This window comes from Spinacia oleracea, chromosome 3 (assembly GCF_020520425.1).
Source record: "Spinacia oleracea cultivar Varoflay chromosome 3, BTI_SOV_V1, whole genome shotgun sequence".
Taxonomy (NCBI): domain Eukaryota; kingdom Viridiplantae; phylum Streptophyta; class Magnoliopsida; order Caryophyllales; family Amaranthaceae; genus Spinacia; species Spinacia oleracea.
Window position 1 is genome coordinate 15,741,509 of NC_079489.1, and position 21,056 is coordinate 15,762,564.

The following is a 21,056-nucleotide window of genomic DNA, read 5'->3' on the forward strand; positions in this document are numbered from 1 at the left end:
AAGTTATTTTTAAACGACTTAACACATAATGACACTATGAATTCATATCGGTCAAATTCAATTGAACTAACATACCGATAATAGTTTGTCCAAAACACCTTCACCGGACTAAAAGTTTGTGTAAAACACCCTTCAACCAACCTTTTGTATTTGAAGAAAAATAGTTTTGTGTAATCACAAAAATTCCAAAGCCTTGAGAGTGAGGGATAGCTCAGTTGGTTAGAACTTCCCTCCGAATTTCAGGTGATCCTGACATCGATTCTCATCTAGTCATCCCCGCTAGTGTGGCTCATTTAAAAATAAAAAAAAATAAAAAAAAATCCAAAGCCTCGAGATTTCCTTCGAGAAAACAAACTCACTCAACTCAACTCGAGTGCAAGAAAAAGAAAAGGCAGAACTCAAACTCTTTCATCAATCTCACTCTCAATAAAACATGGATTCCGACGACGAACAAACAATTCCATTAAGCCAAAGGCCCGAATGGGCTGACGTTAAGCCGGTACCTCAAGATGATGGCCCGAACCCGGTTGTCCCGATCGCCTACACTGATGAATTCAGAGAAACCATGGATTATTTTCGAGCTGTTTATCTCTCTGATGAACATTCTTCTCGCTCTCTTCAGCTTACTTCTGAAGCTATCAACTTGAATGCCGGCAATTACACTGTAAATCATCAAAATCTCTCTTCTTTTTTCTTTAATGGGTTGTTTATTTTTGTACATTTAGTTTCAATTTCAATTGTTTTTTTTTTCCGGTGTAGCCGGGATTCGATCCGAGGTACTGGGTATGGCGCTAGTTGGTATCCTCATTGCAGTTGCAATTGCAAATGTAGTTGTGAATTGCAGTTTTATCATGGGTCGAGTGTGGAATTTTTGAATTGGGTTTTGGTTGTTTGATTGTATTAGTTACATGTAGTTTTTATCAAAGTTCTATTGTTGATTAACTAAAAAAGGCTACAAATTTGCCCAAATTGTTTGTTTTGGAAAAGAATTGCTATTTGGATAATAATTGGAAAAGTTTAGTGTTTTCTGCTGTTGGATTGTCTTTAATTAGGTTATTGGATCAAGTCTTTTGATGACTTGGTTGGACTTGTTGGATGAATTTTTTCAGAGGTTGAGGAAAAGAATCAATTTGCTCGAACCCTTTTTTTTTTTTTTTTTTTTGTATTTGCTGAAAAGTCACTCTTGATTTCATCTTGTTTGTTCCTCATCTTTATGTTTAGCACATTGGAATAAGTTCTCTGATATATATTTTGTTGTTTTTCTTTTTATTTTGCATTTGTAAAGGCTGTACTGTTGCAGTTTTTTATGCTTTGTTCTTCTTTACAGGTTTGGCATTTCAGGCGGCTCATTCTCGAGTCACTGAATGCTGATTTGCACGAGGAACTAGATTTTGTTGAAAACATTGCGAAGAAGAATTCAAAGAATTATCAGATATGGTAAGTGGTATCATTTTATAATTTTGTTTTGTTTTAACTTTTCATGAAGTAATAATTCTTTTTATATGGCTTGTTTTAAATTCACTGTTGTAGTTATCCCCGGTCACTTCTATCATTGACATTTTTGGTGCACAACCTAGTCCTGCTGGTTTTCTTTTGCTGCTCTAGATTTCTTTTTTAAAAGTTACTGCGTATGACCAAACAAAGAACAAAGAATTAATTAGGACTATCATATTGGAAACACATCAAATTCTAGCTTAACAAACAAGTTAATTATTTTGCAGAAACCCTTTTATTTATGGGGTGATTTTTGCGTGAAATGTTAGGTTCCTGTTCTGTTCTATGCCTAGTCAGGAACAACTGCAAGAGTTTTTAATACACACATATTTTTCTTAGCTGAATTGGTCCTCTATATACTCTGTGCTGGCTGTTTCATCTTACTATAGGTTTTCTGTAGGCATCATAGGCGGTGGCTAGCTGAGAAACTGGGACCAGATGCTGCTTTTAGAGAAATTGAATTTACAAAGAAAATACTTTCTCTTGATGCGAAAAATTACCATGCATGGTCTCATAGGCAGGTGAGCTTAGATTTCACTGGTTTGCCCTGGTATTTTGACGACTTTTTTCATATCATTCCCTTGTTTAATCCTTTTATATGGAAAAACATGTTCATGTGTGTAGTTCTTATGCAGTGGGTCCTTAAAACATTAGGTGGTTGGGAAGATGAACTTGAATACTGTAATCAGCTTCTTAGGGATGACATCTTCAATAACTCTGCTTGGAATCAGGTAGCCACTAGATTTAATGATTTTCTGTAATATGTCTCATTGCTTTAATACACGATTTATGTGCTTGATAGTAAACAAATTATTGCTAGTGGTCAAGTTCTTACAATCTATGAATACAGTCAACCTTTGTAGGAAATTTGATATTTTTGTTGGCTGCTACCAGGAATAAGAAGTGTTTCTTCTTTCTTCTCTTTTAATTAGAAAAGTTGAAAAGAGTTGTGCCTCAGACACTAGACTATTTGAGGACTAGTACTTAAAACTGTGGCTTGGAATTTTGATGATAGCTATCAGTTGTGATGACCTATATTCTATGCTCGTGGGCTTAAGAAGATTAATGGTCCTATTGGCTGTAGCCTTTCTTACTTCCGATTGTGTGTGATTAAAATTGTGAAGGGTAGAGGAGGGAGGAGGAGAACGGAAGGAATAGGAGAGGTTGAGAAAAAAACAAAAAACTCTCCTGTTTGGATTGGAAAATTGATAAGAGAGGAAGGGACCAAGGACAATAGTACAATACGTGTTTTTTCCTTCCAAAAAATGGATCCCCCTGTTCTTTTCAAAGCTATTCCCTAACATACGCGGCGACACGCGTACAAAATAATCCAAACAAGGGAAACTAGATTCCTTACTCTTCCTATCCTCCTATTTTCTCCAACACCCATCATCCAAACACAATATTTTTTTGATTCAGGCATTTGGCCTCCCTCCTGTACCTCTCTAGGAAAATAAATTTCCTATTTGGAATAAACTGTTTTGGTAATGTGTAAGGAATCTTTCAAATTGGATATTTGGATTATAATGGGACTGAGAGCTTTCTGTTCTCGTTCGAGGCTTGCAGTTCACGCATTTCACAAGAGTGATTGAACATACACTTCTGAGTTCTGACATCTCTGCAGCCTGAAAATCTTTTACTTGGATAGTTATCAAGAATTGGGTGAAATTTACTTATTTGATCTTTGTTGGTAGCAATTAAAAGAACAGATATCGGTCGCACAACCAGAACACCTTATTTGAGTGTTATATTTATTAAAACTCTTAAATTATCTACATGGGCCTATCTTATTATTGATGCTGCGGAACTCAGAAGCGGTGAAAAACTTAGGGTCATAAGGTAGTTTAGGAAATTCGATTGATCTTTGTTGGCTTGTAGTTGAATGTGCGATGAGGAATCCTATAAGATTTGTGTTTTTATCACAGCACAGTCCATAACGTTGCCAGAATTGTTGATCTTGTTTTGACATCAACTGACTACCCATCCTTTCACCTTCACTGTGTTCTATCATATTTCTACTTGCTTCACTCCAAAGTTATTTCCTTGTACATCTTAAGTACTTGCTAGCTGAAATAAGGGGAAGCCAAGCTATCACTTGCATTTCTGCTTCTCATTTCTCATCTATAAGTATACAAAAGGTCTTGCGCGCACAATAAATTATATTGTACACCAAGATAACTTTTACCCCTTTTTTCGTAACTTTAACCTAGTTTTGATTAACTTTTATATTAGTAAAAAAAAAGTTGATAAAAATGATTAAATGATTAATTTTATACATTATAAGTGATTTTGAAGAAATAAGTTTTACTAAAATGAAAAAATTAATCGGTTAAAAATAGATAACTTTTACATATATAAGCTTAACTTTTAAGCATTTTGAGTTAACTTTTACTTCGGTGTACAATATTTATTGTACACCCATTGTTATTTATTGTACACCCATTGTAAATAAGAATTTGTGATAAGTATATGCATTCTTCTGACTCTAGGGTGCCCCCACTTTATGGTCTTTTCATCTTCTAAAAGAACTGTCATATAGCTAGATGGTTAGACTTGCTTTTAGAAATTCCCTTCTTGATGATCATTCTATCAAAAGCTTCTGTAACCTACGATTGTGCAGTTCACTATGAGTATTTCTTCTGATGTTAATGAAAGTGTGTGTAAGCATATCGCTAACTAATTTATCCGGTTGATATCTGTCTTATGTACTAATATGCTTTACTCTTCATTTTTCTGCTTTACTAGCCTAACTAATCCCCTTTGTTACATTTTTGATACACAGAGGCATTTTGTTGTCACCAGATCTCCTTTGCTAGGAGGCTTAGATGCCATGAGAGACTCTGAAGTGGATTACACTATTGAAGCCATTATAACCTATCCCGAGAATGAAAGCTCATGGAGGTACCTACGTGGCCTTTACAAAAACGACTTAAAATCTTGGGTAAATGATCCTCGAGTCTCGTCTGTATGTCTGAAGATATTGAGCACCAAAACTAGATGTATTTTTGCGTTGAGCACTCTTTTAGACCTCATCTGCCATGGTTTCCAACCAAGTCCTGAGTACGAAGAAGCAGTTAATGCTTTGCCTTTGCAGAGGTCAGATGTAGGACCAAGCAGTTCCAGCTTAGCTGAAACAATCTGCTCAGTTTTGGAAGCCATAGATCCTTTGAGAGGGAATTATTGGAATTGGCGCAAGGAACAACTCCCTGCATTAGTAACTTGAGGTTGAAGTTAGAATGTAACTTTTTCTTTTTCTTCCTATTTATGCTGTGGATTGATCCTTCGGAGTAGTCATTTTGTGTTGCCTAGAAAGGTTCGGAGTATTGTGGATTCAGTTGACTATGATAGATTCTATGAACAGAAACTGATATCTGAATTGTGTAATCTGATGCATAAATCAATATCATATCCCTATTCTTTATACATCAATAACTAATACATCCGCATGTCTCGCGAATCACTACCAAAAAGACTTGTCATTTGAGGATACAATTTAATAATGCTTCTTCCCCTATAGCAAAATAATAACAGGCCAAGGGCTGCCAAAGTTTCAGAATAAACCCAAAAACTGCTGTGGAAAATACAAGCTTAGCAGTTAGCAGGGAAATTTACAAGGGCTTCATGACATCCACAACAGTTAATACAGTTATTTAACATGTGATGATTTCTTCGATTTGGAGGACGGGCTAGGGGCCTCCTTGAAAGCAGATGGGCAGAGGCTATTAATCTTGCAGACACCACATTTTGGCCTCAATGGTGTGCATATGGTCTGCCCAAACCCTACCTGTATCCATCACCAAAATCAAAACAAAAAACATAATTATGACATCTCATTTGCATATTATAGATTATATATTCAGGAATAAAGAAGTCTTGAAGTACACATTATTGATTTTCAATACATCGGAGTATTAGGCTATGTTCTCTTTACCTGAAACAAGTGTTTTGATTTGAAAATTTTCAGATTTGACAAGGTTTGGTCTGATCTTATCTCATGGTTTCAACGAACATATTGACCATATTTGAAGGTTAACATATGAGAAAATATTACAAGTGGGATACTGTTTGAATTTTCCTGATGTGCATAGTCTAAAAATCGAAGTTTCATAATTTTTAAAATTAAAAATATTTGGTAAAAAGAAAATGAGGTCTGGTGCGGTCTGAATTTTCCAGTCTAGATCTGATTCTAATAAGAATAAGTAATAAGCTCCAAGAATGAAGTGAAAAACACGACACGACTTCGTAAAATGCAGACATGACAAGGCAGGCTTACCAAAAGGGGGTTTATGGAAACCCATTCTTCCTTGGGAAGCCATTTCTGCAGTGCCTCTCTAGTTTCCTCCGGTGATTTTGTTTTCTAAAACATGAGCAAACACTTAGAATAAACCTTTGCATAATTAGAACAAAAGGAGTAATCACTAGTTCACTACTGTTATTTTTCCAGGGGACAAGGAGAGAAGAGTGTAAAAGATAATAGCTGAATGTGGCAACAGAGGGAAACAATGGAAAAGCTTAGCACATCAATCGTGCATCTGAAACTAATAGCACTAAACCGTGGGAAACATTGGATAACCCGTCAAGGACTACATGATGGGAGGGGTTGCTACTCATCAATCCAACTCACACTTTTGTTTTATCCATATCCTTCCAGAAGTCTACAACTACCATAAGGAACAACGTCTAACTGGATTCAATGAAATTGGGAAAGGGGTGGGGGATGCAATATAGGTATTCTTCAAAACAAGCCATCCGTTTTGTGCATATTTCAATTCCCAAACATAAAGCTTCTATTTTACCTCATGAAGTATTGAAACCGAAAAACTAAAGAAGGTGAACAAACACCAACATTTCTCCAACAAAAACATAAGTTCAGCCTGACAATGTAAAATACTAATAAGCACACAAGAAAAAGGATGGATTTGGAGAGGGGGAGGGAAAATGGCCAGTCCAAAGCATCTGCAGAGAGTTACCTGATCAGTGCCAGCTCGTGAGACCCATCCTAGCCTGTTACAGATGCGATGAACATGAGTGTCAACACATATTCCCTGGACATCATTCCAAGCAATGTGCAAAACCTACATTTTGACAAGAATTTTAGCAGTCGAAGCAACCTTTGGAATCAAATTATTTAAATTTCAAAGACGTACCAGATGAGCAATTTTTGGACCTATACCAGGGAGTTCGAGTAATTCCTCCAGTGAGCTAGGAATATCTCCATTATACTTCACAATACAGATATTTGAGACTTTTTTTAAGTTACGGGCCTTCGTGGTGTAGAACCCCACCTAAAATTAAGATGACATTTTATAAAAGTTTCTTCATGTAATAATTCCTAACGGAATTGATCAAGTAAGGTGGGGAAAGGACCCAATATCTATGATATCTTATGGAATTTTCCCATGCCAACAGCAATGCATTATTGCAGTATAAAAGGATGAATTTCCATCTTATTTATCAACCTATGCATAACCTTACCGGGTGGATCAATTTCTTGATAGTCTCCTCATCAGCCTTCTCGATGGAGTAGGGATCAAGAAGTCCATTTTCCAAGAGACGCTGAACTGCTCCTGCAAGGCCAAGGGACTTCAGTCATTTAAAGAAAAAAAAAAAGTAATATGGGTATAGTGATATACTGAGTTGTCTACTAGGTCGCGTTCTTGACCTACTATATTTATGAAGATTTATTAGACAAACAAAATCTCTGAGAGAAATACGATCTCAACATCTCATACAGCAATCTCCTTGCCAGCTGTGGAAGCCACTTAAATTTCAAGTTAATTCCATTCTAAAATTCAAATCTATTTGTCAAACAAATGAAAATCAGTATCTCCCTTCAGTTTCGTGAAGTACAGAAAATGTGGGAATGAGTGCTAAATCATTTGATCGGCATAAGCTAGACAAGGTTTCTTCTTTAAACATGTGATGAGCAAGACAAGGTTCCTTTAATTTTTTTTGCCAAAGTACCTCATATGGACTGCATTTTTTTTTAGATAAGAGAAATATTATTGGATAGGTCATAGTCAAAGTAACAGGAAAGAACTCAAGTCTTCAAAACAGTTCCATGATCAACAAAGTCGATTCTCTATTTAAGTTGGCCAATTACAGACTCCAGTTTCTTTGGCTAAAAATGCATCCGGTGTTGCTCCCCTCTGAACTAACTTATCACTTATCTAATTTTCATAAATGAACTCATTTCCCTAGTTATTTCACAAATATACTTAAACAGTAAAGGCAATCTCGGTGTGCTAAGATATACCTCTTTTAGAGAAAGTTTGTTTTCATGATCAAATATACCTTATCACAAATGAATTAATATCTATTTCACTTTTTCCCTTCTTTTAGGAAGTAACTATATATTCCAGTTGTCTCTAGTTTTATCTTCGGTAGAACTTGCATCCATAGAAACATCCCGTGTCATCCATCAACAACTTTTAAGTTAAAAGTGTTTTAAGTTAATATTTGGTTATTGTAATAGCAACTGCATGTTTGCTTTGAAATAGGTATTGGACAAAACACTAGAAATCAAAGGGAGACTCTGGTTTGCATCACATAAAATTGTGATTTAGTGTACTATTCTAAACTGCTAATGGCCTTAATGCACCACATGAAGAGTAAACTAGAAGTATAAAATACAAATAATAAGACAACCAAGATGCAGGCTTCTGAGTGTCTATGCTTCCAACATTCAATAATCTACTTAGACATTTTAGAATGCAAGCCAAGCAAATTGCTAAAAGAAGATATGTTCACTAATCACCTTTTCCTTTCCTCTAGAGAGAAAACTCTTTTTGTAACATAGGATTACAAGAAAGATCGGACATCATTTTAATGTGAAAATTAGACATCATTGACCTCTCATAATACCTTCTTCTGAATTATGAGTGAAATGTTGAAGAACATATATTTACAAAAACTAGAACAGGTTTTAACATGAAAGGATTTACATTTAGATAGATTCATAGGAACAAGAACTTGCCATGAGTAACATGATCCTTGGTTTGGCTTGAGAGAAGTGTACCAGCTAGTACAGCAAATCTTCTTTCCTGGAAGAAATGCAATATAATTAATCCTTTGAAGTTCATCACCATCAATTCATATTGCTGCTGAATTAAATTACTCTCTCCGTTACACTATGATTGTCATATGTACCTTCTTGCTTTAGTTCTACATGATTCTCATGATTGCTCTTTTTTGCTCTACACTTTAATGCAGTAAAAGTTATTCTCAACTTTCTTAATACGAGTGATAGGTCAACTATGACAATCATAGTGAAACGAAGGGAGTACAGATTAACAAGAAGTTCAAAGAACACAAATTTGACACACTATAATAGGTTCTCTGCAGTCCAGGAAACCGTAACACCAAAACTTTTAATGTTCGACTAATCACACCAGAAGCTGGAGGATGATAATATGACTTACACATCTGATTTCTTTCATCTAGAAAAACACGCAGCCATCACCCATATATTGGTCATATAAATATATAAATACTCGAAACGATACAATCATATAGTTGAAGGCTTCCAAAAGTAAAGAGCAGGGTTGAAGCCTTGAAGGCATTATACCTTTGGTGGAAGAGAACTTCCAGCCTTCTCACATCCAACAGAGTCAACTGGTGCATCTTCAGAAGATCTCATGTGGCGGATCTCTTTATGAACCTTCTCCCAGTTCTCTGGAGGTTCACTGGAAGCTAATGATCCCAAAGTAATATTTTCTGTTGAAAAATTACTTTATCAACCAAACTACCGAAAAAAGAAGTTCATCTGCAAGCTGTAGTTTCCTACTTGGTATGGAGGGTCTAGAAAAAATAGAAAAAACTAGACACAGAGGGAGATTGATGGACAAAGACGTGAATCAGACTCCAGATATATAATTCATGAATGGTTTATTCAGCAAAAGACAAAGCCAACTTTATAATCTGGCATCTTGCATACCAATCTCCATTCACCACTAAATAATTCTTTCAATAGCATGATAACACACCTACCACGCTTCAAGGTAGAAACAACACCAGCTACTGTAGGCTTTGCTGGAGAGGTAGCCTTTGACTTCCCTGAAAAAGAAAGTTCAACCAAACAACCTCAAAAACAAAGTTCATCTGTAAGCTGTAATTCCCTACTTGTTTGTTATGGACAGTCTAGCAAACATAGAAACTTAGATACAGAGGGAAACAGATAGATAGAGATGGGATTCAGACTTCAAATAGATAAGTTCATTATATGGCCATTCAGCAAAACACAAAGCTAAGGTTATAATACAGCATCTTTCATATCAATATTCATTCATCATTCATCACTATTACGTACAATAGTTCTTTCAATACCATAATGACACACCTACCACGCTTCAAGGTAGACACAACACCAACTCCTGTAGGCTGTGCTGGAGAAATAGTCTTTGACTTCCCTGTAAATGAGAGTTGTCATTAGAAATTTGAAAAAAGGATTCTGTTATATAGAAGTCATGATTCATGACAAGAAATTGAAGTAAAATACAATATACATGAAACTCAAGCAACAAATAACGCCTCTATAGTCTTCTTCTCTATATATTTTTTCAAGCACTTGCCTTTTGTAGATGATGTTGCATTGCCCTTTTGAAAGGTGAAATCTTCAATATCAGGCAGGCCAGAAATCTGCATCAAGAGAAGGGCATTAGAATAAATTGTCTCTGTAATAATAGACAGAAAATTGTGAGGAATCTAGCTCCAGTACCATGTCCCATTATCATTTCAAGCCTGAATGACCACACGTCTACACATAAACCCAAGTAAGGTTTCATTTCATCTCCAAAGAGAAATTGATGAAGTTAACTAGCTTGGTTATATGTATACTAAGGTCACGATTTTATTTAATTTTTCATTAGTTACAACTCAAACCCCATCCAAGCAAAGTTTAAGGGAGAAGATGTGGTTAAGAATGACCCTAACAAATACACTCAAATATCAACATACTCGTAACTGTTAAAACTCCACCCGCATTGTTCTATATGAGTAGATGGTAGTGTAATTGACCAAACTTATGATCCATACATTCACATTATGTCAACAACAATATAACAACTCTACTATACATTCGACCTTTCATAACACTAACTAATGCTATCCTTCAACACAAACAACTAGGGTTTAAGGGCAAAGTTACACCCCCAAAGACCACCTCCACAGTTTCTCTTTCACTTACTATGTTGGGATAGTAATTAGGGCGCCAGAGTCTCCGCCCCAGGGACCCTCCCCGGGACTGTGAGTTCACATTGCAGGACACGAGTCCAAGACAAGACGAACCCACGATCGTCCTCAAGGCATCTCCAATTCCATACCAGAACATCGACCCCTTAACAAATGCACTCAACTTCTTTCTAAACAATACCAAATTTATACCATTTCACTATATTTCAATCATTAGAGAAACTAATTAACCAAAAGACAGAAACTTTAAAGGGTATTCATCATACTTACTCCATCGCCATTACTATCAGCTAATTGCTCTTCAACTGCTTCTCTTTTCACCCTCTTTTTCCTGGAAAATACTTGAAATTCTGAACCAGAAACTTCGGTTTTTATTTCAGAAACTGAGTACGAGAAATTATCCATCAAAATTCAGAACATCAAAGAGAAAATCCAAAAGGGTATATAAATTTTCGTTCATTTTTCTTGTATTTTTTGTTTCTTTGTTTATCATAAACTCAAAAAAACTCATACCTTGATGTGGGACTGCCTCTAAAATTTGAGGCTCTTGCTTACAACTGAGGACAGGGGCCTTCGAAGATAATCTGGTGATGGGCATTTTGAAGGGGATTCCCGCGTAACGAAGAGGATTTAGCAAACCAATTGGGGATTTAAGCAACATTTTTGGGGTTTTATTAGCATGTTTTTTTTATGCACCGTATTTTTGAGAGGGCAATGTAATTTCCCAACTGTCCTTTGCAAGTGGTTAATTATTGATTTATTGGTGATCACTCGTTACTTGACCAACACAAGTAGACAACCATTGAAAATAAAGGAATAATGCTAAAAATTACTCCGTAATTGGGTTATTTTCGGTCTAAACAACCCGGCCAAAAAAAAACACTTTGAAGAGGAATTTTGGAGAAAGAGAGAGGGGAGAGGGCAACTGGAAGGTAGAACGTGTTGAGTTGTTGAGAATTTTTTTTTTTAAAGAAAATATTAGCGACAAAATTATTAAAGTAAATCAAGATCCGCCAATGTTGTAAATCTTACGGGGACATTGTCTAACTATACAAACTCCAAGCCATTAGCATTCAATTAGCACATATTGTTTATAGCAATAGCAATAAGGGCAAATGATAAATTCAAGGAAAAATTTCACTTCTTCCAAGAAAATCAACTTTTTTCTTTGGATTTATCACCTCTCAGCAATAAGGGGTGGAACCTTCCGAGTTAGAGAAAAACCACGGGTGAATTCGTTCACAATATTATGTTACTATCTTTTGTGGCAAAATGGGTTGGACTATCTCATTCGGAGTGCGCGAATGCCACAAATGTGGGGAGTATAGACGCGTGAATACGATGCGTCTGAGGAGACAATTTTAGGCTAGCACAGGGTTTATATAAGTTGACCCATGACATGGTGAGATTATTTTCCAGCAAAAGTGCAAAAGTGGACAAGTTGTTCATTCTTGTAAAGCATGCAACATAAAATATATTTTTTTGTTTTATAATGGATTGAATGATGTACATTGATAGTGAGTCTCATAGATAAACTTTTAAATATGTGTGTCTATCTATACTACTCCCTCTGTATTTTTTTATTACTTCCAGTCGTCTTTTTTAGGGGTCATATTTCCGTTTTTAGTAACTTTCTACGGTTCTACCTCATCTCCTAATTATTTAATACATCTAATTTCTTTACGGTTTGTTTGGTATGAGAAGGGGATAGGGATAAAGATAGGGATAAGGATAGGGAATTTGACATATTCATTAATTTTATTCTTATCTCTTGTTTGGCATGGTATGGGAAATGTGTTGGGAATTGTTGGATAGAATAAAAACAAAATAGTAAACTTACAATAATACCCTCCTAATTGTACATTTGTTTTTTTATGGAGGGCATAATTGTTTTTTCACAATTAAATGATAAATCTTCATTCTTATACCTGCACACCCCCCCGGTACAAGATTAGTGGGATAAAAAGACATTTAATCCTTATCCCCATCTCTCATGAGATGTCAATTCCTTGTAAACAAAAAATGGATAGTAGTAAGTAGGGATAAGAAATCTTTATCTCTTCCCTTTATCCCTCTAAACAAACGAGCCGTTAGGGGACCACCACTACGTTAAACAATTATTTTACACAAACTATTTTTGTTTGGGAACATGGGGCCAACAAGAAGTATAGTAGAAAGTTTATCATCTTAGATAAGTATTAGTTATGCCTTCTCACTCTACTTAAATATATTTAAGTTGGATATTAGTATGTATCTATACTACTTTTCACATGTTTTATGTTATTTGCTAATTTTCACAACATAGTGATTGCAAGAAAATTTAAGTTTTTTACCATTATTGAAATTTGTTTTGAATAATTACTACATCTTTATTGTCCATTTTTCATATTATAGAACATATTTTTTTAATTTAATCAGCAATTGGGTTAGCATGTATGGATCAAGATATTAATTAGATATTAGATAGGAAAAATTAATTCTAATAATCCCACATTTTGGGGTTCTTCTTAAAACATCCCACCTTTGGGAAAGTTGGGATTAATCCCAAATACCCAAAAGGTGTGGTTGTTTTAAGAAGATCACCCAAAGGTGGGAATATTAGAATTAATTTTTCCTATTAGATATGATTTACAAATACTAACAACTCAAAAAGGATGAATAACACTATTACTAAAAAAAAAATATTATTGGCAACACCGCATTCAAACAAAATAAACGATTTCCGGATAGTTATTAAAAAAAAAGACAAACTAGTGTTTGTCCCAACGCGTGTAAACAGTGTGTAGAGAAATACTTCATACAATATTGAACATCACAATCAGAGCAGCGCTCGAGACAAACACTAGTTTTTGGGAAAAAGTTTGTTGAATGAGAGGTTTGTATAACGATGTTGTGGCATATGACAAACTTCTTCAAAATTTGGTCGATTGCCATCACCATGAGGGCATTTTAACTTGACTTAACTTTAAAATATATCGTCTATTCCATTAGTAAAATTTTATTAATTAAAGTTTCTAATTGAACTAACGATTTAAAGAGAGTACTTCTTATTAGACCTGTCAAAAATCGACCCGACCCGAAAATCGACCCGAACCCGACCCGAAAATAATGGGTCCTGAACAAGATTTTGTGACCCGTAACCTGATTTTATCCGAACCCGAGCAACCCGAAATGTAATGGGTCAAAACCCGACCGAACCCGTTTAGGACCCGACCGATTGAAAATCATTGTATTTATACTAAAAAATGAGATTATGAGAAAATTAAAGCATAATAAACAGGTTGTTTTTACTATTGTTGTGTGTAATATAATTTTAATTTGAATTATACGCCATTATATGGTTGAATTTGACTAAATATAAACTTGTGTAGGAAAATTTGTTAATTTTTGCTCATATTTTGTATATTTATTACCTAAATTAATGAAAATATAATGCGCGTTTTAAAATCTCTCAACCCGTTGGGTCGACCCGAACCCGAAAGTTCTGGGTCTTGAACAAGCATTTATAAACCCGAACCCGAAAGTGACCGACCCGATTCAACCCGAACCCGAAAATAATTTTTTTACAACCCGACCCGACCGACCCGTTTGACAGGTCTACTTCTTATGATGGTCTGACGAGACTAAAATTGAGAAAGCTTCTTTGAGTTTCATTACATGCATAAACCTTATTATCACATGCCATCGACATGTGGAGTCCAAATATTTTTTGTTTCATAATGATGTATCTCTATGATTCTCACTTGTTAATTAGTCCATATCATCATCTTTTAGTTTAAGTACTACTATTCTTCATCAATTATTTTATTTTTTGGAAAATGATAAAATTATACGAGTATAAGAGCATGCCAAAAGGCGGGCATGTAATCCCCGTAAATTTATAAATTTTATTAATATATTTTAACGTATATTATTTATATTTAAATAGAATTTATGAATTTTAAGTAATAAATATATAATTAACGTATATTTATTTTATTTTAAGTACGTTCTAAATATTTAACGATTTTGAACTTTATTATATTTATATATTTAATGTATATTTAAATATATTCTAAATATTTTAACGGTTTGTGCAATCAAAAATAATTTTAGAATTTTATGTTGAAAAGAATTTAAATTAGGAAAACTCGTTGAATTCGGAAAAACAATCCTAACCATTTGTGGATCCAAACAACTTCAATCATATTTCTAGCCCAATTGGGTGAAGCCCAAAGTATTAAAACCCAAAACAAACCCCTTTCCTCTCCTTCAATTTTACGTAAAAACAAAACAAAAAAAAAAAGCATCAAACACTCTCTCCTTCACTATTCACGTAAACCAGGAACTCTCAACCCTCCTCCCTCACTCTTACGTCACTGCTTCCCTTGCCACTGTCCAGCCGCCGCCGCCGCCCACCTGCACGCCACCGGATTCTCTAGCCGCCGCCGGTAATCTCTCCTCTCCCCTCTGTTTCTTCTTTCTTCTCCTTCGTTTTCTTGCTCTCCTCCTCACATGTTTCTGTTGTTGCGCAGCCACGCACAACCACCGAGCACCGCCACCCACTCGTCGTTCCCCTTCGCTGCGCCGCCACCTGCAGCGTCGCTGCCGCGCCTGTCCAGCCGGAAACCCTCCTCATCATCTTTGGTTTCGGTTTCCTCTATCTTCTTGCGGTTTTTGGTTCGAACAACAACCATCACTGCCTCCCACGGCAGCAACCCATCCCAGCCGCAACCGCTGCCGCGCCGCCGTGCCTCTGACCGCCGGCCGCTCTCTCTCTCCTCCCCTTCTTGTTTTGGTTATTTCTTAAACCCTAAGTTATTTAAATATTTTGATTTAAGTTTATTGATTCTAATTTATGTTTCTTGAATTAAATTATTAATCTTTATAGTTAAATTATAATTTTCAGATTTGATATTGATATTGTAAATTAATTAATTTCAGTTTTGGTTGATTAACATGTAAGTTAGGGATTTAAATTAGTTTAGTGATTTAATTCGTGTTTATTGAATATAAATTACAAGTTATTATGATTAAAGTATATTTTCAGATTTTATCTTATGCTTAAGTAACAAATTTAATTTCCAGATTTATTAATTTGGTTAAATAATATTTTAAACTATTAAAGCATGAATTTTTAAGGTTTTATTATGTTTAAAATCATAATAGAATGATTATACCTATTAAAGTTATTATTTTTATGATCTTAAGGATGTTGAATATATTTTGAGCAAGTTTTGAATTATTTTATATTGCTGGAAATTTAAAAAGGAATGTTTGTTGGAGTTTATGATAATTATGGATCGTTAGGGAATTAATCACTATTCTAGGAAGTTAATTAATTAAGTTTCGATATTGGGGAATGTTCTAAATATGTTTAGGATGTGTTTAGAGTACGTTAGTGTTGCTGTAAATTATTAGGAATTGATTTGGGTACGTTTCTTGATTATTTTAGGCGGAGAATTCTTTGTAGGCGACTTTTGAATTCGTTAAAGTGGCCTATCAGTTTGTTTACACAAGGTACGTACATACCTGCGTGCTTGGAATGTGTGCTAATTGTTGAAACCATGTTGAATTTTGTTGTTAAACTTGGTTATGTTGATATTATTGTTGAACTTGGTGATGTTGATATTATGGACGAACTTGGTTATATTGAATGTGCATGTTTAATACTGTTGGACAAAATTATTGAACTTATTTTGCACTATGAGAACTGTAACATGTTAGTATGGATGATTGATACAAACATGTTGGTTGGGAACACTAGATTATTCTATATGATTGGTTTGGATCGATTGGTTGTTGTTCCCTTTCTATCTTTTCACTACTTTATGAGGGCGGTGGACCTTGTTTAGTAAGTTGAAACTTTATGCCCATATACAGGGTTGGTCATGGTTAAAGGAAAGGTTGGATAAATTGGAATGAGTCTTGATTGATGCTTTTATGATCACTTACTTAATTCCAAGATAAAAACAGTTGTGAACAAATGTGAATTGTATGTCTTATGTGATTGTTGAGTCATAACGGAATCTCAATTTGTAAATCATGTAAAGTGAAACTGAGTAGCAATAGCTTTAGACTGTGCACGTCTAAAGTGACGGACAAACAGGAGTTGGGGTTCATGGTGGTAGCCCATGGCCTTTTCTGGGACCGGATTGATCACCGTGTTCTATTTTTATTAAAACGTTCCTCGATATCGCAGGTCACTGAGGTTACGGAGTCGCGCCCGTACCTCGTCTTCCTTAGTGAAGACTTCTGGATGGACAACTCGGTCCATTGTCTATTTCAACTAAAATAATATTATTGCTAAAAGTCTAGCCTAGTCTAGTCTGGTCAAGTATGGTCGTCAAACTATCATGTTTTGTCTGCCTTTGTTTGTGTTCATTAGTATCATGTTAGGGTTGTTCGTTTAATAGAATCATGTTAGGATTATTATTGATTTAGTATGTAGTACTCAGCTTTGCTGATTACGTGCTTTTGCTTGTGCATGTTGATCATGGTTATGCCTTATTGATCCTGTGATGACCCAATCTTTGGTGAGCAGTCTCTAAGGATCAATAAGCATTGTCCATCTGCAGGTTTGAAGATGTTGCATCATTGGGATCGGGAATAGAGAGCTTGTATTTAGTTTTGATTTGCTAAGTTGACTTGGGTTTGTTTAATTGGATTCAAACTTGTCATACTATTTATATTTCCTTATTTTCGTTGGTTGATTTTTGGGACTAAACCTGTAATCGATTATTTATAAACCTAAAGTTAGTTTTATGTTTTCCGCTGCAAAATTCTGACTAAGCCGTTACGTTTTCACACGGGCGATAATGCCTTGATAATTCTCTATGTTTTACATTAAAAGGTTATTTTAGAAAAGAGAGAATTGTCGGGGTGTTACAGGGCAAGTAGGTCGGGATAGAAGAAAGAGATTGCATATATTTGATTAAAAATTTTGGAGAGAAGAAAATGACAAAAATTTGGGTGAAGTCCTGGTCATGTAGTTGATCAAAAAATAAAGGGTTATACATGATAAGTTGACATGTGGAATGCACCAGAAGTATTTTAATTTTGTCTATTTATTTAATGCACAAGTTTACATATTTGTGTTTCTCCCAACAAAATGATATTGGGCACCCAATCACCCATTGGGGGTCTTTGGGTATTGTTGGTCATTGGTGAATTCGAAAAAAGAGAAAGCATTATTTATTTGATAACCAGAGGGTTTTGGTAATGTATGGATTTGCCCTAAGTCATTTATTGCCTCATATATCTCATTGCATTTCCCCTTTAATTGGTAACTAGTTTTATGGTGCGTACTACACACAGTGGATATCAAAATCCACGTGATGTACTTATTTTGTTTGAAGTACATTAAAATGAATCAAAAAAACATGATAACATGCCACCAAATTCAACAACAAATAAAACCACTTAATGATATGAAGTAGATTTTTTAATATTAAGTTCCGAGCATGGCAAAGACTTCTGCATTTTAGCTCCTGTCATGGTACAAGCTTAAATGGTTAAATTCCTTACCCTTACAAGCTCAAAATGCAAAAGTCTCTACTTATTTTTCCAGAGAAACGATAACATGTTGTGATTCGAATTTCAGTCGGATGGCTCGCACATATAACAATTGCGACGCATTTTCCCTTCAAAGACGTTAGGCTTGGTGCGGTGGTTGCTGGAATTGATGTCGGGTGGTGGCCAACATTACGGCGGGAAGGTTGGAGGGGGAACAAGGCAAGGGGAAGGTAAATGGTGAAATGGGAAGTAAATATATGAAGAGTATATGAGTAAACGGGTGAGGCGGTGTTTAGCAAGCCTCTTTTGCAATGACTACTAGCATTTTGTAGCCACTGTAATTTTATAATCTCAAATGTCCATTACTTACACTTAAATATGCACCATTCAATTAGTTGAGTAGAATCACAAGATTGTAAAAAAAAAAAAAAAAAGGTATAAATTAATGTTTTGTTACCCCTATCTTCTCTCTTCCCTAACCCTTCCCCAGTCTCCATCTATGACTCTCCAAGAATCCATCAATGGTAGTTCGATTTGGCATTATTAATATTTCGCATCTGACACATTACAAAGTTTCTATATTTATTTTTTCTATCTTGAAGTTCCATGAAATTGAATATATATATAGAATCATACTACTCTATACGTATTATGCAACAGCTTATAGAGTTGTGTGTTGATGAGCATGTGTGACTCAATTGATGTTTTTTTTTTTCAATCAAGAATAGAAAATCACAGATGGAACCCATTTTCAAATGAAATTTAATTAGCACACAAAAATTTGGAAGTAGATTGATTTGTTGCTCTGAAGAATCATGTAAACACTTCCGTTTGCAGTTCATTATTCAACATAGATCAAAAATTGAGAAATAACCGAAAGTAAACGTATTTTCCCTTAACCTATTTTTAGGCAATGGTTAAACAAATAAATAACACTAGTATAATACCGGTGCAATTGCACGGGTTGAAAAAAATATTACGATTTATATATGTTTGTATTTCAATCATATTGCCTAATTATTCAAGTGGAGCGCTAAAAGCCGCCCCATATTACTCAAAATCGCCCCACTATTTTCCCTTATTTTCCATTAATACCCTTACTTAATCTTACATTCCAATTCTCACACACCACCCCACCACCTCCTGCCACCATCGCCGGGCACTACCTCTGGCCACCACCATCACGTCGTAGGCGACAAATTAACTGGCCGAGTCTTCACAAGTGTTTTTTTTTGTTCGAATTTTGTTTTAGAAACTTATGCATTTTTAGCTTGTACCATAGTACAGACTTATGAATTTTAAGCTTGTACCATGGTACAGACTTATGAGTTTTTAGCTTCGACCATGGTATTGACTTATGCAATTTAAGCTTGTACCATGGAAGAAGCTTAAAATTCATAAGGTCGTACCATGGAAGGGGCTAAAAATTCATAAGTCTCTATTTTTCTCTTCTGATTACATTAAATAAAATGCAACAACAAATCAAAATCTTAAATAATATAGACTTATGAATATTTAGCTTGTACCATGGTACAGGCTTTTGAATTTTTAGCTCCTTCCAAGTTACAAGCTTAAACTGCATAAGTCAATACCATGGTCGAAGCTAAAAACTCATAAGTCTGTACCATGGTACAAGCTTAAAATTCATAAGCCTGTACCATGGTACAAGCTGAAAATGCATAAGTTTCTAAAAAAAAATCGGACAAAAAAAAAAAAACTCTTGTAAAGACTCGGCCATTTAGTCGCATACGACGTGATGGTGGTGGCCGGAGGTAGTGGTCGGTGATGGTGGCCGGCAGTGGTGGTTAGATTTGGGGTGGGTACATGTTGAATGAAGAGGGTAAATAAAGAAGGGTATATGGGTAAATAAATGAAGCAGCCCCATATTACTCAAAACCGCCCCACTATTAGTGTGTGCCTTAAAACACTAAACTTATAGTTGCACCCTTTATAGTTAACCAACTACGATATTTTATTTTATTTTGGATTTGTCATACTCATTTTTTTAAAAATAAAAGTAAAAAGAAATACGTAATATGCGGTCAATCTATATTATACACAACAATCATTTTGATTTCTAAGGTAATTAATTGCAATACATAGCAGTACATAATAGTTTCAATCCATAGCAGTGCACATCATTTACTACAGACTCATTCAAAAATGTACTGAGCAAAAAAAACATAAAAAACTATAATCAAAGGCAATAATTAATTTCTGTCAAGTTGCCAAATGAAGTTTATTTATGATAGGAAATCTACAAAAGTTGGTCTAATTAGAAATTTAAACACAATATTAAAACTCGAAAATAATTCTTTTTCAATCAATTAGCCATTATCGATCAACTGTTAACATTCTTTCAATACATTCTCATACTCCATTCAAATACAACTCATTATTAGTATATTATGAGTAAAAATTCATAGAATATGTTATTAGTATATCAGGAGTCAAAATGTAAGAGATTAAGGTTAATAAATCATTAGTGACGAAGATTATAATTTTGAATAAGCAAAATATATAATACAAGTTGGGGGCAGATGTCCAACATCGATACGGTTAAGTAACATTTGAATAAATTATTCTCTCTTATTTGGATGATGAATTATATTGGTATTTTTCTATTTTCATTATTAAATTTTTGAATAGGAATTTTGAATAATACTGCGTAGAATTTAGTACTATACATATATAGGTGTAAAAAGAAAGAAAAAAAAATTATCAATCTTCGCATATGAAAATTATTGCAAAGAGATTAAATACTTAGGCGTAAGAAAAACAAAAATTTATAATAAAGAGTAGGGATTGGATAATATTATTTTTATAGTTAGTGACAAAAAAAATGTAAATATAGCTAGATAGATTATATAGATATAGAT

The 21,056-nt window shown here is 34.8% G+C and overlaps 2 protein-coding genes across 3 annotated transcripts; one reads left to right on the plus strand and one right to left on the minus strand.

The window, feature by feature from the left end:
• Positions 1 to 335: 335 nt before the first annotated feature.
• LOC110789101 (protein farnesyltransferase/geranylgeranyltransferase type-1 subunit alpha) lies at positions 336 to 4,917 on the plus strand. The gene is made up of 5 exons (XM_021993755.2): positions 336 to 664; positions 1,328 to 1,437; positions 1,895 to 2,015; positions 2,130 to 2,225; positions 4,277 to 4,917. The coding sequence occupies exons 1-5, from the start codon at positions 434 to 436 to the stop codon at positions 4,715 to 4,717; spliced, it is 999 nt and encodes a 332-aa protein (XP_021849447.1). The 5' UTR covers positions 336 to 433; the 3' UTR covers positions 4,718 to 4,917.
• On the minus strand, positions 4,860 to 11,426 carry LOC110789100 (endonuclease III homolog 1, chloroplastic). 2 transcript variants are annotated; one of them, XM_021993754.2, is made up of 12 exons: positions 11,197 to 11,426; positions 10,954 to 11,033; positions 10,065 to 10,131; positions 9,837 to 9,902; positions 9,484 to 9,549; positions 9,062 to 9,210; positions 8,471 to 8,537; positions 6,970 to 7,061; positions 6,642 to 6,779; positions 6,465 to 6,569; positions 5,768 to 5,851; positions 4,860 to 5,278 (listed from the first exon to the last, which is right to left on the minus strand). In XM_021993754.2, the coding sequence occupies exons 1-12, from the start codon at positions 11,342 to 11,344 to the stop codon at positions 5,141 to 5,143; spliced, it is 1,200 nt and encodes a 399-aa protein (XP_021849446.1). In that variant the 5' UTR covers positions 11,345 to 11,426; the 3' UTR covers positions 4,860 to 5,140. The 2 variants fall into 2 exon arrangements, with proteins under 2 accessions (XP_021849446.1, XP_021849445.1); XM_021993753.2 differs by having other exon boundaries at positions 10,954 to 11,066; positions 11,197 to 11,425.
• Positions 11,427 to 21,056: the final 9,630 nt, after the last annotated feature.

Bases quoted from the DNA above. Each gene is read 5' to 3' on its own strand.
- LOC110789101 (XM_021993755.2), top strand. From the start codon at position 434: ATGGATTCCGACGACGAACAAACAATTCCATTAAGCCAAAGGCCCGAA. The intron at 665-1,327 runs GTAAATCATCAA...TCTTCTTTACAG, and splicing joins TGAATGCCGGCAATTACACT to GTTTGGCATTTCAGGCGGCT. The intron at 1,438-1,894 runs GTAAGTGGTATC...GGTTTTCTGTAG, and splicing joins TCAAAGAATTATCAGATATG to GCATCATAGGCGGTGGCTAG.
- LOC110789100 (XM_021993753.2), bottom strand. From the start codon at position 11,344: ATGTTGCTTAAATCCCCAATTGGTTTGCTAAATCCTCTTCGTTACGCG. The intron at 9,550-9,836 runs GTAGGTGTGTCA...TTTCTTTTTCAG, and splicing joins TGTGTCTACCTTGAAGCGTG to GGAAGTCAAAGGCTACCTCT. The intron at 5,852-6,464 runs GTAACTCTCTGC...CTCATGTTTTAG, and splicing joins CACGAGCTGGCACTGATCAG to AAAACAAAATCACCGGAGGA.